Source organism: Sarcophilus harrisii, chromosome 2, assembly GCF_902635505.1.
Source record: "Sarcophilus harrisii chromosome 2, mSarHar1.11, whole genome shotgun sequence".
Lineage (NCBI taxonomy): Eukaryota > Metazoa > Chordata > Mammalia > Dasyuromorphia > Dasyuridae > Sarcophilus > Sarcophilus harrisii.
Genome location: NC_045427.1, coordinates 44,668,852 through 44,686,446, shown reverse-complemented (window position 1 = coordinate 44,686,446; position 17,595 = coordinate 44,668,852). Strand labels below are relative to the sequence as shown.

Sequence of the window (17,595 nt, the reverse complement as noted above, 5' to 3'; positions counted from 1 at the left end):
AATAGGAAGTAAATCTAAGGTGCTCAGAACATTTTAGGGATCTAGATTTCTTCTTGTAGAGTAAGAAAAAGTGGGAGACTGTTTAAATGCCTGATGTTAGCAATAATTTGGTAGAAATCTGGCTGAGAAATGTGTTCCTGTCTTGTTGTTTAACTTAGACTTGAGACTCTAGTTCATAATAACAGTAGCTAAAATTTTCTTTAATAGTATCAAGTATTTAAAACTAATTGATTGATATGGAGGATTTTTTTTTTTTTTTTTGATGCCAGAGTGAGAGAAGACTAGAGAGCACCTTCTTGGCGACTCTGTATTTGTATTGTTCTTTCCCCCTCTTTCTCAGACCCCATGTGACTCTCTTATTTGGAATTTACAGCTTTACTCCCATGCTGTGTCTTCAAATGGCCAACCTGTGGAGGATCCGATGGAAATAGTGATTAGAGTAACAGATCAGAATGACAATCGTCCCGAGTTTACACAGGAGGTTTTCAGAGGGTCTGTGATGGAAGGAGCTCATCCAGGTAATTTTTAAAAAAATAAGACAAATTCCAAATGAATCAACAAAAATCTCAATGTAATAAAAGAGGCTGTTATATCCTTCCCACCTTGCAAAGGGGATAAATTATTAATCCATGATTTAAAGATCTAATAGACAAGTTTGATTATAAAAAGAGTTGATGCACAATTTTTGAAAATATATTTAGAACAAAAATATTTTTTGATATTTTAATATTTTTGATAAATCTCATAGCCAAAGTATAAAAGATACTTTAAAAATAAGAACTAATTTTTAATTTTATTTTTTATTGCTTTTTATTTTTCCAAATACATGAAAAATAGTTTTTTTAACATTCACCTTTGCAAAACCTTTCAAAATTTTCTCCCTGCACCCATAGAAAGTAAACAATCCTATGTGGGTTGAACATGTGCAGTTCCTTTAAATGTATTTCCATATTCATCATGCTGCTCAAGAAAAATCAGACCTCCCCCCCTCAAAAAAAAAAAAAAACAACCCAAACAAGTAAACAAACAAGAACAACAACAACAAAAAAAAATGAAAATACTATGCTTTGATCCACATTCAGTCTCCATAGTTCTCACTCTGGATGTGGATGGCACTTTCCATCACAAGTCTATTGAAATTGTCAAGAATCACCTCATCATACAATCTCACATAATCCTCTTGTTGCTGTGTGCAATGTTCTCTTGAGAACCTTTCTTGAATAGTAAAGGAACTATGATACAAATGGAATATATTGGGAAAAAGAAACTGAACAAAAGGAAAATAAAATAAATTAAAATTACATTAAAATACTAAAAAGTCAGCAACTGTGGGGTAAAAAACCTTAATTTCTGGTAATCAGAGAAAATGCAAATTAAAACAATCTGGGATTTATCAAATTGACAAAATGACAAAATTAAATGGATGTCATGCATGGTATGATGAAATGAAATTAGTTTAGTGTCCCAATCATTAGGGAATGGACTAGCGAATTAGAGTATGAATGTTATGGAATATTTTTGTACCATAAGAGCCAGTTAGAAATAATTGAAGAAAGTCACAGGTACAGGAAATGATGGTATAAATAAAGTGAATAAAAGGATTGTGTAGTTAGAAACAATAGCAGTAATTCTATGTTAAATACAGGCAAGATCAAGGTACCATGAAAATAAGGACATTAGGTGCTAGATCCTATGAATTCAGTTTTTTTGGTTTTTTTCCAGGTGTGATATGACTGTCATATAAAAATCCCCTCATCTCATGCCAATCTATAATTTATAAATTGATTGTCAGAACTTAAGTGTATGTATGAGAAACCAAAAAAAATCAAAACCGCCTGAGCTCACATCTTTTTATACAGCTTTTTTATATCTCCCCTTTTTCCTTCCCAGTGGGACAATTAGTACTATATCACATTGCTTTCTTTTGGGATAGGATGATAATAAGAAATACTTCTATGATTATCACTTATTTATTTAGCTTTTGTTTGTTTGTTCTTAATATATTCCTGTTTTGAATGTCTGTTTTAGTAGAAATTAAAGTTTAGGTTAAAGTAAAAATCAGGCAATTACTAATATACTCCCCTGAAAAACCCAGGAAGATGCATAGTTTTTCACATTAGGTCTTGAACATATTTTAAGGAGTTAAAAGCAGCCCATTAAAACTGACTCTTCAGCTGGAAAAATTCTCAACTTTAGATGCCACAAAAAGGGTTGCCCAATCAACAAGCATTTATTAATCTATCTCTATGAGAGGGTATTTTGCTGATTCCGGTTTTGTTTCTTGGTACACATTAGCTGTGTAACTATGGGCTTAATTTCTCAGTGCCTCCAAGTAACTAATCAATTAATGATCTACAATGGAGCTTCTTACACAGATGAAATTACTGAGTATATTTTATTTTATTTTTTTAATAGCTTTTTATTTACAAGATATATGCATGAGTAATTTTACAGCATTGACAATTGCCAAACCTTTTGTTCCACTTTTTCCCCTCGTTTCCCCCATTCCCCCTCTCCAATGGCAGGTTGACCACTACATGTTAAATATGTTAAAGTATAAGTTAAATACAATATATGTATACATGTCCGTACAGTTATTTTGCTGTATAAAGAGTTAGACTCTGAAATAGTGTACAATTAGCCTGTGACGGAAATCAAAAATGCAGCTGGACAAAAATAGAGGGATTGGGAATACTATGTGATGGTTCCTAGTCATCTCCCAGAGTTCTTTCATTGGCTGTAGCTGGTTCAGTTCATTACCGTACTGAACATATTTTAAAAAAATAGTCCCTGCCCTGGAGAGTCTTATGTTCATTTCCAAACAATTAATGGCTAGCAAAGTCTTACGCATCCTCACATTTATTTTGGTCCTTGTTGTTCGTTCTGGGAGCTGAGGCTCAAATCTTTTATGAAAGGAAAGATAACTAATCCGTTGTATCTCTTAAAATTCTGAATTTAGGGGACAGCTAAGTGGCGCAGTAAATAGAGCACCAGCCTTGAAGTCAGGAGGACTGGAGTTCAAATCTGGCCTCAGACATTTAACATTTCCTAGCTTTGTGAACCTGGGCAAGTCACTTAAACCCAATTGCAGAAAATAATAATAATTCTGAGCTTAGTAACGAAACATTCAGATAAAATTTAAAATAATTCTATCAGCCCTGAATCAAATTTTTTTTTTTTTTTGCAATTTTAAAATTCATACAAATTTGATTTTTACAATGGTCTGCTATTTTCATTTGTAGGAATTAGAAAATTGTACACCTAATCATATTCTCAGACCTTTTTGAATTTATCTCTACTTAAGGTTGCCATTGATGTCCGGATATCTTATTGTTTCCTGAATAGTACCTGAGTTTTAAACTGCTCCTTTTAAATTTCTAGGTACCTCTGTCATGCAGGTGTCAGCCACTGATAAGGATGATGATGTGAATACCTACAATGCTCTGATTGCTTATTCCATTCTCAGCCAGGAACCCAAGGCACCCCATGATAGTATGTTCACCATTAACCGGAGAACTGGAGTCATCAGTGTGGTCACAACTGGTCTAGACAGAGAGGTCAGTGTGGGTTGTCACAGTCAACCGTGTTTCTGAGAGCTGGCCTTCTCAGGTGTGAATAATTGTGAATAATTGGTGTTTAAAGAGAAGTATTAACTGATTTCAGAGGAGGCTATGATTGGGAAAAACTCTTGGCTTCCAGGAGCAGAGGACTTATCACCATATTCATCAGGGTGACTGGGTTTCTCTGCCATGGATGCCATTCTTCTGGGTTGGGAACAGGTTTAATCATTCTTTGTCAGCCTTCAGTAATCGCAAAAATCCTAGATGGCCCCAATTTCCCGGCTCTATTCCTTAGGTTTGCCTCTCCATTATTTATGATTGTTATGACTTGTTAAAATCCAATGAGATGAATCTCAATATTCAGAGCATAATTAAAGCGTTTGGTTGTTAAGGGTCAGATATCAATTAAACCAGATCCCCATGGAGTCCTCATATGAGTTTTTGCGTTGATGGTCTGAATTTGTGTTGTTGTTTTTTTTTAAGCTTTTTATTTACAAAATATATGCATGGGTAATTTTTCATCATTGACCCTTGCAAAACCTTCTGTTCCAACTTTTCCCCTCCTTCCCCACACCCCCTCCCCTAGCTGGCAGGTAGTCCAGCACATGTTAAATATGTTAAAAATACATGTTAAATCCTATATCTATATATCTATATATCTATATCTATCTATCTATCTATCTATATCTATATCTATATATATATATATATATATACATACATACACATTTATCTTGCTGCACAATAATGTGTTTTTTTAAGAAGAATGGTATGGCTCTTTGCTCTCTCTTCAAGCTCAATGAATGTCTTTCCTGATGTATCAAATGGTTTCAAAAAATACTTGACCTGTTATATGGAATGCTGGTAGTGGATCCTAATTCCTGCATGTTTGTTTTATAGAGCATCCCAGAATATACACTGATTGTCCAAGCTGCTGACTTAGATGGGGAAGGTTTAAGCACCACGGCCACAGCGGTGATTACAGTCACGGATACAAATGACAATCCCCCTATCTTCAACCCAACCACGGTAAACCTGGAGACTCTCATGGTTGTAGCTTGTGATATTCCCAGTATTTTCTATGGAAATTTCAACACAAAATCACTGACAGAAACTGGAGAAAGTCTGTGCAGTGTATACACATACCTATGTACACATACATGTACATATTGGTCATATGAGCCCTATCTTCAATATTGTCGGGTTGCAGGTAGTTTGGATTTGTTCCACTCGGCCCCATGCAACTGGGACAAATTGATGCAAGTTACAGAGGAAGAATTTCCTAATTATTAGATTTATCTCAAAATGGAAGCCTTAGGGGAATTCCCAGGGTTTAAGGGCAGCCACTTGTTGGAATCCAGATTTAGAACTGGAAATGGCTTAGAATAGAGTTTTCACTTGGCAAATAAGCACCTGAGGTGTAGAGAAGTTTGAGTTGTCCAAGATCCTGTAAGTCACAAGTGATCTAGTCACTAGTCACTGGATCTAGTCAGCTATGAACCTTGTTCCACTGTCCAAGATCCTGTAAGTCACAAGCGATCTAGTCAGCTATGAACCTTGTTCCACTATTTGTGTTTCAAGGGGGGCTTAGGCTGAGTAAGAGCGAGGTTCCTCCCAAATTGATTCTGTGTCTACATGGGAGGGTCAGAAGTAACCTCAAGGTAGTGAGTTAGTTTAATCCAAGCATTAACATTTATGGATAGTTTATTTCTTATATAAAAATCTGTTTTGGGTGGATATCTCTGTGAAGCCTGGGCTTATATTTTTGAGCCTTTCCCCCCCCGGCAGTGTTCAAGCTCAGTATGTCCTAAATGACCGGATTCTCTGCTTTGCAGTATGTGGGAACCGTGCCTGAGAACGAAGTGGATGCAGTCATTACAACGTTGAAAGTGACCGATGCGGACGTTCCTCATACCCCAGGATGGAGGGCAGTCTATTCTGTCCAAAATGATGAAAAGGGTCTCTTTGTTGTTACCACCAACCCCGAAACCAATGAAGGAATTTTGAAAACGGCCAAGGTTTGTGTGTGATATTGGGGCAATGGGCAAAGAAAATAGAAGGTGGCTGCGGCTGTCCGATATCTGAGTTGTTTTCTAATCTGATTTTCTCAGCCTTTAAATTCAAAGGGGGTTTCCATTGTCATTTTTGTTATTTAATTTCAGGTAAATTCTATTTTCCAATAAAAAAAATCATCTTCTTGTTTCTCTATTCTTATTTTTCAGGGCTTGGATTTTGAGGCCAAACAACAATACATTCTTCATATAACAGTAGTGAATGAGATTCCATTTGTTGTTGCCCTCCCTACCTCCACGGCCACAGTCACTGTGGATGTCTTGGATGTGAACGAAGCGCCGGTCTTTATGCCACCAGTTATGAAATTGGAGATTCCAGAGGATTTTGAAGTAGGCAAGAAAATTACAGCCTACACTGCACAGGATCCCGACAAGTTTCTGTCACAGATAATAACGTAAGAGTGAAAAATGATACACAAACTCCCACATCTGTTTGTGATAACCAAGTTATTTTGCATGTTAATAGATTAAATTTTGCTAATATTTAGAAAATCCTCTAGTTCCCAGTTCTGGCTCGATCATTTGCTATCAGCAAGTTAGTCTTATCTGTGTAATGGAAATCATATTCCAGACCAAGAATTTTTAAAATTAATTTTTAAAATTAATTTTTAAAATTAATTTATTTTGATGTACATTGTTTTGGGAATCATGTTAGGAAGAAAGATCAGTCAGTCTTCTTAGTTCTTGTTCTAAGTGCAGATGGCATTTTCTATCCAAAGTCTATTGGGATTGCTTTGGATCACAGAACCACTGAGAAATGAGTCTTTCATAGTTGATCATTGCACATACAGACCCAGTAATGACACTGTGGGGTCAAAGGGTATGCATAGTGTAATAGCCTTTTGGGCATAGTTTTAAATTGCTTTCCAGAACTGTTGAATCATTTATTGTGTTTCTTTAATCATTAGTGATTGAGAGCATTTTTTCCATATGATTATAGAATTCTTAACTTTCTTTTTTTTTTTTAAATATTATGGACTCCTTTAACATTCTGGTATGAAACCTATGGATCTCATCTCAGAAAAATGTAAATGTCTGAAATAACATACATAGCATTATAATGGAAACAAGTTATGTTGAAGCAAGGAAGTAATTTTTTTTCCATCCAAATTCAGGGATTCTGAAATTTTTCTATTCATTTATTTATCTCATGATATAGATTATTGTAAGGATATAAGGGGGGCAGCTAGGTGGTGCAGTGGATAGAATATTAGCCCTGAAGTCAGGAGGACCTGCTTTCAAATCTGGCCTCAGACACAACACTTCATAGCTGTGTGACTCTGGGCAAGTCACTTAACCCCAATTGCCTCAGCGGGGGGGAGAGAGGGGAAGGATATAATGAAATATTGTATATAAAGCTCTTTGTAGTATAGAAAGCACCATGAAGGGAAAAGGGGAGTAGGAGGAAGACAGGAATATTATGTGTCTGAACCCAAGTAACTCCCAACTCCAGACCCAGAATTCTGCCTTCTCCATCATCTAACTAACTGCCCTACTCTGGGATTCTTAAGAGAAAAAACTCTTAAGCCCAAAAGAGTCCCTAAAAGCTTCTCCATTAGACTAGGTAACAGGCTGAGTTTTTTTCCTTATCTAAATGTCCTAATGTCTTAGTGTCCCTCTGGGCTTTGAAGCTGGAAAACCATTTGGAGAGACATCTTTTAAGTGGTATTTACCAATAATCTGAGAGTCATCAATTTTGAGTTGATAGCTAAAATTCACTAAAATGGCTTTCAATAAGAAGTCTGTGCCTTTTAAATGTTAACATAAATGAAGTTTGTTTTTGTTGTTTTTTTAAGGTCACCATTGTGTAACCCGGGTAAATAACATTTCGAATGCAGTGTTTGCTGTGTGGTATTAGATGATATTTGTTTTGTGGGTTTAGATAGGCTGAAATCAGTGTGTTTTTGTCCCAGTGATCCATTCCCCATCTGTCTCCCACCTCCCTCTACCCCCAAATGGATAGTCGCACAAAATAAATTCCTGCACTGGCTACCTGCCTCCTTCCCTCCCACGCCAAAAATAAATAAATAAATAAAAATTACAGCTCTCTGAGTCCATCCTGTTAGGAGATATGTAATATGTTTCATTGTGGGACTCCATCTTTTAAAAACTAGTTCTGGGATGAGATCCATAGGTCCTGAGGGATTTTATACCTTTTCTCCACAGATGGAGCTTATCTTTTATTTTTCATTACTTAGATTTACAATTTGATAGAAATTGGCTCTCCTTTGGTGTGGTGGATTATTTGTATTTACTTAGTTCTTTATCCATTAACCCACTGTAGAGACATGGATGTGAAAGGCATTATGTTGTAAAGGTCTTGTCTTGAATGAAAGTGGAGTAATAGTATTTTTTATTTGGGTTTTTTGTTTTTTTGTTCGTTTTTTAAAGAGAGAAAGATTTATCTTTGAACTATTTTGATTTCTTCACTGTTTTATAAGAAGCAATAAAAGTTCACTGGGGACGTATTTAAATGGACTAATCTTTCTTTTTTAAAATTTTTACTCCAAAATTCCAACAATAATATAGTTATTGTTACTATTTTCTTTTTTTTTTAGCTTTTTATTTTCTAAATACATGCATAGTTTTCAACATTCATCCTTGCAAAATCTTGTGTTCCAAATTTTTTTCTCTCTTCCCTCCACCCCGTCCCAAGTAATTCAATATGTGTTAAATGTGCAATCTTCTGTATATATTTCCACAATTATGCTGCACAAGAAAAATCGGATCAAAAAGGAAAAAAATGAACAAGAAAATAACAACAACAAAGGGGGAAATACTATGTTGTGATCCATATTCAATCTCTCTGTACGCAGGTGGCTCTCTCCATCACAAGTCTATTGGAACAGGCCTGAATCACCTCACTGTTGAAAAGAGCCACGTAAATGACCTAATCTAAATTGTAAAGATTGGCTCAATAATATACACACTCTTTTGCAATTCTTTCAGGTATCGTTTGTGGAGGGATCCAGCCAACTGGTTGGAAGTAAATCCTGAGACTGGAGTCATTGTTACTCGGGACATTCTGGATAGAGAGAATTTAGAGTATGTGAAGAATAGTACCTACACGGCCCTCATCGTGGCTGTGGATGATGGTAAGAATATTATTGCTTCTACTGCTTTCTGCTTTTCTTTTACCCTCTGGCTCTTCCATCTGCATAGATACCAGATGGGTTGGGTTTGGGGTTTGGTTTTTTTTTAAAAAGGGACAGAGGAGATGGTTCAGACTTCATTAGACATGTAGTTTAACATAATTTTCAAAATTTTTTTTTTTTACATTTTTGAGAATTATCAAATGTACATGAACAATTCAACATAAAGAATTTTAAAAGAGGTTAGCATATATGAGAACTTCTGTGTGATTTGGTTTTATATATATATGAACTTAACATGCTTGTAACAAACGTTATTCCTTCTGAATTATTATTTTCTTTTGTGTATTTTTAATATTGATTTCCCTCCCCCCTTTTCCCGCTCTTATCTTGCACTTCTCCATCATCTCTCTGCCTAGAGGCATAAGGCACATTTCATTGTCAGAATTCTGAGTTCATAGTTACTGGCTGCATTGTTCAAAGCTCTGAGATCCTTCCATATTGTTTTTCTTTACATCCTTGGAGTGGTCATGCAGATCAATAACTTGGTTCTCTTTAATTCCTAATCACTTCAGTGAAGGAAAATAACAAAAGAGGAAGTTGAAATGCTGGAACTTGATGGCAATTTCAGAGAAATCTCTGCGTAATCAACAACTTTGCTTAGTTTCCATTTGGGAATATTACTGATTCCTCAGTTTAAGATGATCCCTTGAAATCTCATCACTGTGGAGAATACTTAAGTTTTTGTAGTTATTTCTCTATTTTCCACCTGAAGATTGTCATGTGCCCAGGAGAACATCAGGGAGGATTCAAACTATGTAAAAGTAAATTTCCATTTCAAGAAAGCATATGTCCATCTTTTCATTGCTTTATTGTAGGTTATTCTTTTGTTTTCTCCTGAGTCACTCAAAGTAGTTTTGTATATAGCATGAGACTGATTCTAAAGTGTTATCTCCCATCATGAAAGTATTACTTTCTTAACTAAAAAAGTACTTGAATGAAATCAATATTGAGGGCTTAGTTACCATTCACAATTTTTTTTTTGCCAGTGGGGGGTGGATAAGGTAGATGGATGATTATAGGTGAGCATGATTTAGGAGGATATGTGGAAGCAAGAGGAAAGTAAGTAATAAGGATCCATTGTAAGTTATTGAATGTGAGGTAGTGCCATTTCTTCCAGCTAAGATTTCTTTCTCTGCTTCTTTTCTCAGGTTCTCCTCCAGCTACAGGCACAGGAACCCTTCTATTGCTTCTTTCTGATGTGAATGATAATGGCCCAGTACCAGACCCTCGAAAAATGGACATTTGCCAGAGAGATCCAGAACCTCAGATCATAAATATTATTGATCCAGATCTTCCACCAAACACTTCTCCTTTCACAGCAGAATTAACACATGGAGCTAGTGTTAACTGGACTTTTTCATATAATGATGATAGTAGGTATCATCTTTTCTTTACAAGCTGAGGATCCCAGTTAATGAATATCTCCTATTTTTCTTGCTTGCCCATTACAGACAGGGAAAAGTGTTGCTATGAATATTTTGGTCTCCATTGGACCTCTGTCTTTTGGAATTATTGAGTCTAAGAGCTGGTTGATTTTGTGACCGTTCTTCATACATCTGCTAATTAATTTCTAGAACAGTTGGATCATTTTTGGTGATTAATCAGACTGGAAAGTATTATAGAGTATTCCAGGTTCAACACTGTTAAAACTTCACAGGTTTTTGTGGTCATGGAATCATAGACCTGAAAGGGACATTGAAAGTCATCTGGTCCAATCTTAAACTGAAACAGGAGCCTCCTGAATGTTAAAAGAAGTCTTTATTGGAAAATGGAAATCAAAATTATATAAAAGTAAATGTTGAAAATTATCTTTACATGTAATTAGGGAAAAAAAATAGTATCTATATGGGGGAAAAAGGGGTGAAATTCTTTATTGAGCCTTGGGTTTATCTTTCGGAAGATTTCATTTCATCCTCTGGCCCAAGACATACTCCACAGAGGAAATTCATATTTATTACTACCCCTATGTCCCTTGAATTTGTGGTCAGATGATGGATTCTTTCTGATATTTTTTATGATCCTTACCCATCAGTATAATATAACATAATACTGGGCTTGGTCTTTGGAATTCAAAGAAATAGAGATAGGAGAAAGTGTTCCTCAGGACTCCAATTATGTTACCATTCCAATATTGATCACATAGTGCAAATAGGTAGATTATTTATGAATAGGAAGAGCTCTATATAACTAGAAATTGGACTCTGGTTTTGGATTCTTTGAGTTTCAATTTTTCAATTGGAAAGTGAAGAGGTTGGATTGCTTGCCCAAATTCAAGGGTCCCTTTCATTTCTAAAATTTTATGAACCTACAATTATCTCCCTTTGATGCTTTGTTTGGGTTCCACTAAAATACGGTCAGCTTCTTTCATATTTCATTCTAGTTCAAAGATTCTTAATCTGTGTGCACTGAAACTCTAGAGAATATAGATTTCAGGGAATGTATTAATTTGTTTTTTGTTTGTTTTCTTAACAGCAAGAGAATCTCTGACTTTGAGGCCAAAGAAAGAATTAGAAATTGGGGAACACAAGATAAATCTCAAGCTAACAGACAACCAGAATAAGGACCAGGTGACCACCTTGGAGGTGTACGTGTGTGACTGTGAAGGGGCTGTATCCAAGTGTACGAAGACGGGTGTAATTGCCCAGACCGGCATGGGTGTACCGGCTATCCTGGGAATACTAGGAGGAATCCTGGTACTGCTGAGTAAGTCGCTAATTAATAGCTGCATCTTCTGGGAGTTCTTGGACTTCAGGCTCATGTCCTACAACTGATGAAGGTTAAGTCAAATAATCAAGTATTTATTAAGTACAAATAGGAAGAGATCTCTAGGGATTATTGTCCAACTGTGGGAACAGCAAATATACATTGAAGTTTCAGCAGTAATGATTTAGCCAATTCCTGTCCCACAAAGCAGATCACAGCTTCTTTACAAAGGATTGGCTAGTCCTTGAAAGAGTAGGTATGGCTATTGCACTGTTAGGTGCTAGGTACACATTAGTTAAATTTGATCTTTATGACAAATAGATTATCTTCTCATTTGACAGCTAAGGAAACTGAAGTTAAGAGGTTAATAAATAACTAAGCTAGATTATATCAAGTGATTGTGTTAAAATCAGTTTGAACTTGAGGGGGTTTTAAAATATTTTAATAGTATTTTATTTTTCTAATTACTTGTAAAAATGGTTTTTAACTTTGATTTTTTATAAGATTTTGAGCCCCAAGTTGTCCTCTGTTCTTCCATGTTAAAATTTTTTTCAACATTAGTCATTGAACCTGTTTAGATGGCTCTGTCCACAGTCAATCTTGACTTTCCAAATCTAGTAACATACTAATCTATCATTTGGCTCATATTAGAATTCTTCCCTACTTGCTAGAACCAGCAATAAATTACATTTGATTCTGAATCACCATTATATCCAAATAATACATTGGACTGGGAATTTAAAGCTATGTGTATATTGCATTTCACTTAGTTATTTTTTGGTCAGAAATAGGGTTAGAAATGAACTCAGTGTTGCCACTTCTCATAAATTCAGCATAGATTTGGGGGTATAATTTTTTATTTGAAGTGTCTTTCATGTTTGATAATGATGAGATCCTTTTAATTACCTTCTATGGTTTATTTACAGTGAAAATTAATCGAACCAGTGAAATTTAGTGTTGAGATTTTTTAAAAAATCAAATTTAAAGTATAATGATATTCCTTAGTTTTACATTTCTCATAGCATTCCTAACCAAGATCCACGATCTATTCAGATTGGCCTGGATCAGATTTTAATTATATATTTCACCCCTGTTTTGTTTTGGTCACCTTATTATTCATTATTCTTTAATACTCTTTGCTATCCTTCTCATTAGTCTGTTTCTTATCACTTAGTTTTACTACTGCTCCTGCTCCTCTTTATCCGAAGACGGCCAGCAGTGAAAGAGCCATTATTGCCACCTGATGATGACACCCGAGACAATGTCTATTATTATGATGAGGAGGGCGGTGGAGAAGAAGACCAGGTCAGTAGCCCCTTGAAAAAAATTCAGAGTCAGAGTTTAGTTATGTGTCAGGTTAGAGTTAATCTGGGCTAATAAGTAGCCTTGTTGGGTCTTTGATTTGATCCAGATTCTTTTGTGGTTTTGCTAGAAATTATGAAGGCAATCCAGAATTTCTCACTGAATGTAATTTTCCTCTGTCTTCTTAGAATACATCTAGTTCCAATATAGAAAGAATAAGTGACATTTATATTACATATAACATTAAGGCTTTTACACACATTATCCCATTTAGACACCAAGAGGTACTATATAGGTGCAATGCTACTTGACAGATAAGGCGAATCGAGATTCATATAGTAATTAATATATGTAAGAAGCTGGATTTAAATTTTGCCCTCTGCTGATTTAAAACCCAAGACTCTTTCTATCTCATAGGGCTGCTATTTTAGAAATATATACACAAGTATTTGACAGTTAATCAGTACCAATAATTTGGTATTTATATAAATCTTAAGTGTTATAGGAACTCATTATCATAATTAACTTTTTATGCCTTAAGTAAGGATCTCTTTTATTTCCTGCTGAAAACTAATCCAAAATTTTACCTTTGGCAATAATTTTGTATGCGCTTTGTTCTTTTTTTTCTGTAAAGGACTTTGACCTGAGTCAGTTGCACCGAGGTCTGGATGCTCGACCAGAAGTGATCCGTAATGATGTAGCACCAACACTCATGAGCGTCCCCCAGTATCGACCTCGTCCAGCAAATCCAGATGAAATTGGCAATTTCATTGATGAGGTAACAGAACAAGTTCAAGAACCACAGTATTTAATTTGTGTTTAAACTTGGTGATTATCCGAAGGGAGGGAGAGAGGGAGGAACCAAATTGCCTTCTTTCCCCCTTTCCATAATTTTTCCTCCCTATTTTAGACTCTTTACCTCAATTTAATAAGGATTTGTAGAACTTCAGATGAGCCTTAGACAGTCCAGAAAGTCTGCATGAAGAGAATAAGAGTTCCTCAAATTAAAAGCATCAGAATATTTATTCATTAAATCTAGTCAACAGCTCAGGGCCTGAGGAAATACCTGGAGGACGTTGGCCTATGCCTTTTAAGGTTTTTATCAATGTTTTGGCCAAAGATCCTGATGGACATGTCTGTCAAATTTTCAGATGATACCAAATGGGGATGTTGTGACAGTCTTGATTCATAGACATTGTTGAGAGTCTAGAAGGACAGACCAAATTGTATGGTGACACTTGTTAGTATTTATGCTTAAGTTTGAGAAGATGAACCCAAATGAAATGGGGAGAGATATGGCTAGACAACAGGACCCTTAAGAATTCAAGCTAGGAAGAACCTTTAGATCTTCTAACTCCGGGGATCATGAACTTGGATGGAAACAATTCCGATATCTTTATTTTCACTGACCTTTGAAATCCTCTACATTTTATTTTATGCATTTAAAAGTGTTATTCTGAGAAGGGTTCTCTAGACTTAGTTTATCCTTATCCTTAAGTGATAGATCACACAGAGTAATTAGGTGGTGCAGTGGATAGAGCAAGGGCCCTGGAGCCAGGAGAACCTAAGTTCAAATCCTGTCTCAGACACTAGCTGTGTGACCTTGGCCAAGTCATTTAAGTCTCCTCCAAGGTCATTAAATAACTGAAATACAATTTGAACTCTTCTGGCCCCAAATCCAGTTCTTTGACCACCGGGCTACACTACACTGCCAAGCTACACTTGGCTTGATCCAAAACCCCAGAGGGAGAAGGCAGTGGGTGAGCTTTGGTAATTCACTGGGCCTCACTTTTCTGAATGTAAAAATGAAGGCACTGGACAAGCCACTGTCTCAAGTATTTTCCACACCCTCAGTCTAGGCTCCTCCAATATTTTGGTGGCATTGTGGGGATTTAATTAAAAATGAATAAAGGAGCATGTGTGTCTCTCCCCATATATGCATATGTATATATACACATGCACATGAATGTGTATATGTAGGGGAGGTGATCTTCCCTTCCCCTCTTAATAACCAGCAAGAGGTCCCAGTGACCATGGAAGACAGGTACCTTCACGTTCTAGGGAGCTAGGTGGTGCAGTGGGTAAGTAGGAAGATGTTTCCCGAATGCCTTTTAGGGCTTCATGGGCCATATTGCCCCTATCCCTTCCCAGGAAGATGGAATAACAAACCCAAATGTGATGGCGGGCTAAGTCTCTGTTTTTCTCCTCATAGAACCTGAAGGCTGCTGACAGTGACCCCACAGCTCCCCCATATGACTCTCTACTGGTGTTTGACTATGAAGGAAACGGCTCTGAGGCAGCCTCCCTGAGCTCCCTGAACTCTTCTGGCTCCGACGAAGACCAGGATTACGATTACCTGAATGAATGGGGCAATCGCTTTAAAAAGCTGGCTGACATGTATGGTGGAGGGGAGGATGACTAAAGCCACACCTGAGCTGAACAAGGGCAAGAATCGGTCCCTAGTGGCTGTCATCCGCGGGCATCCAAGGAAAGGGGCAGGGGCTGGATCAGTTCTATCCCTACCTCCCTTAACTGTATAACACAAATTATTGCTAATTTACAAGGTTAGTTTTATATTTTAAGGCTAGTATATATCAATTCTCTCTGCTCCCACCCTCACCTCATCTTTAATTTCTTGTAAGATATGAGTAAAGGAAATGTATTTCCGAGGCAATTTTTCAGGCTTTGCTGTCAGGCAGTTCTTTGAAACAGATGGCAGCTCTCCCCTCACCCCCGTGTCCCACTTTAAAAATGTGTGTAATGTTTTTTGTGTGTTTTTTTTTTTTTTCCATTTGTGCTTTTACACTGGTTCCAAATTGCTTCCTTCCCACTCCCATTGTCATATCTTCCCAGGCAGGAACTCTTGCAAACACATACCTTAGTTGGCATTTATTAGCAAAAAGCGTGACTGCCCATGTCACTTTATAAATTTGATCTTGTAATGTTCATAAGTTTTCCTTTATTACTAGTTTCCTACTTCTAAAGGTTGTGGAGTGACAGTGGTCATGGGTCATTATTACCCAATGGATAGAGCATCCCCCCTTCCCTCTGAAGTCAGGACTTGCATTCTGATGCAGCCTCAGACACTTGGTAGCCATGTGACCCTACAGAAGTCAACTTATCCCCATGTGCCCTCAATTTATAAATAAATAAATTGGTTTATATATGTGTATATATAAACATATATATACATGTGAGGCAGTTGGGATTAAGTGACTTACCTAAGGTCATACACCTTAGGTGTATATTTATTGCACCATTTAGCTGCCCTAGTAAGTGTCATTCTTATTATTGAGACTATTGGAGAGAGACTGAGGAAGGGGGTGGGAAATAGGGATTTTTTTTTTTCATGTCATAATTAATAGAATGAAACCATGGGTGCAACCACCAAAGACTGAAAACAATAGGTTAGAGTGGAAGCAATAGACAAAAACTTTGGAGAAGGAAGCTTTAACAAGTTCCTGGAGATGGGGATTATTTCCAGGAAGAGCATTACCATTTAAACAACGGTCTTGCAGGTTCTAACATTCTGCACAGATTTACAGACCCCCCCCTTTGGGTCATGTCTCCTAAATGTACTAGCAGACAGACAACAAGAAAAACAGAGGAAGTTAGCAAGCAGACATCTTTCCTAGAGATAGATTAAATTGTTTAAATTCTCCCCCTCATTAGACCGTAGACCGGCAGGTGAGGTTCTGAACAGACTAATTTTGTCGAAATGGCCATTGAGGCTTTGGTGCTTCCTGTTTAGCTCAGCCTCTGAAAGGTCTTTTGTTTTTTGTAGACAAACAGTCTGTGTTGATTTAGGTTCTTTTGAATATTGTACAGTGAGTATGGAAGTCAAACCCTTGAAAATGCATTTTTATAAATTTTTATTAAATAATTTTGTTAAACTGTTGTCAGACTGTTATCTTATTCATATAGGCGCCATAGTCCTATACCTTGAAGTGAAAACAGGAGCTCCTGATCCTGACTTGATGGTGGATCCAAGGCTCAATCATTTCTGAGAGTCTCATGTGTTAATATCAATTTTGAATCTTCTATGATTTAAAAAGTAACCGTGTCCAGCAGGATTTTTAAAAAATTGTTATATTTTGTTTTCCCATAGCAACAACAATAGCTAGTGTTGATAGTGGTAAGGGTGGTCTGCAGGAACAAGAGAGAGTGAGGGATATGGGGTTTTGTGGCCTTGGAGATGACAGGCTTATCCAGAACTGGACAGAAAGGTCAGGGAGGGGAACCAATGTTCCTGCTAGTACTAGAAGACTGTAAGAACGTGAGAGGAAGAGATCTATGATAAGTTTGTTAGCAATAGAATAGAGTTTGAGAGAGCACTGTGGAAGGCAGTCAGTCAATAAACATGAAGTGTCTACTATGTGCCTGACACTGGGAATATGAGGAAAGTCAGGAGGCAGTTCCTCAAAAAGCTTACAATCTCATCCCTTAATATGAGGGATGATGAATGCAGGGGAAACAACACAAAAAGAAACTGATGAGCTAGGAATGGAAGGGGCAAGAGAGGGCAGCGCTTTCGATGGAAATGATGAGCTGGCTGTCCTGGGTGTTTTGCTTCCTTGGAGCACCCATCTCGTGTCCCCTTTCCAATCAGAAGGAAAAGAGGGGATGAGGTGCTAAGGAAGTGTTAGTTTCAGAATTGAGGTCATCTTTCAGGAAGATGAATTTCTAGAGATAATACCCAAGTCCATGAGTGCATTTGGTTGGGAGATGATGAGATTGTTCATTGTTTCCTTTTTATCCTGTATATAGCTTGTTCAATCCCACCTGCTCCTGGAGCCTCTCCCT

The 17,595-nt window shown here is 36.9% G+C and overlaps 1 protein-coding gene across 1 annotated transcript in view; it reads left to right on the top strand.

Moving 5' to 3' along the window:
- The window catches only part of CDH1 (cadherin 1), a 64,427-nt gene extending 47,737 nt beyond the window's left edge, over positions 1-16,690 (top strand). The window contains exons 6-16 of the mRNA XM_031950094.1: positions 374-518; positions 3,382-3,557; positions 4,461-4,589; positions 5,396-5,578; positions 5,783-6,027; positions 8,582-8,727; positions 9,936-10,160; positions 11,260-11,490; positions 12,665-12,795; positions 13,427-13,570; positions 15,005-16,690. Of these exons, the coding sequence (XP_031805954.1) occupies positions 374-518; positions 3,382-3,557; positions 4,461-4,589; positions 5,396-5,578; positions 5,783-6,027; positions 8,582-8,727; positions 9,936-10,160; positions 11,260-11,490; positions 12,665-12,795; positions 13,427-13,570; positions 15,005-15,214 (1,965 nt within the window). The 3' untranslated portion in view covers positions 15,215-16,690. The remainder of the gene's footprint in view (positions 1-373; positions 519-3,381; positions 3,558-4,460; positions 4,590-5,395; positions 5,579-5,782; positions 6,028-8,581; positions 8,728-9,935; positions 10,161-11,259; positions 11,491-12,664; positions 12,796-13,426; positions 13,571-15,004) is intronic.
- The last annotated feature ends 905 nt before the right edge of the window (positions 16,691-17,595 follow it).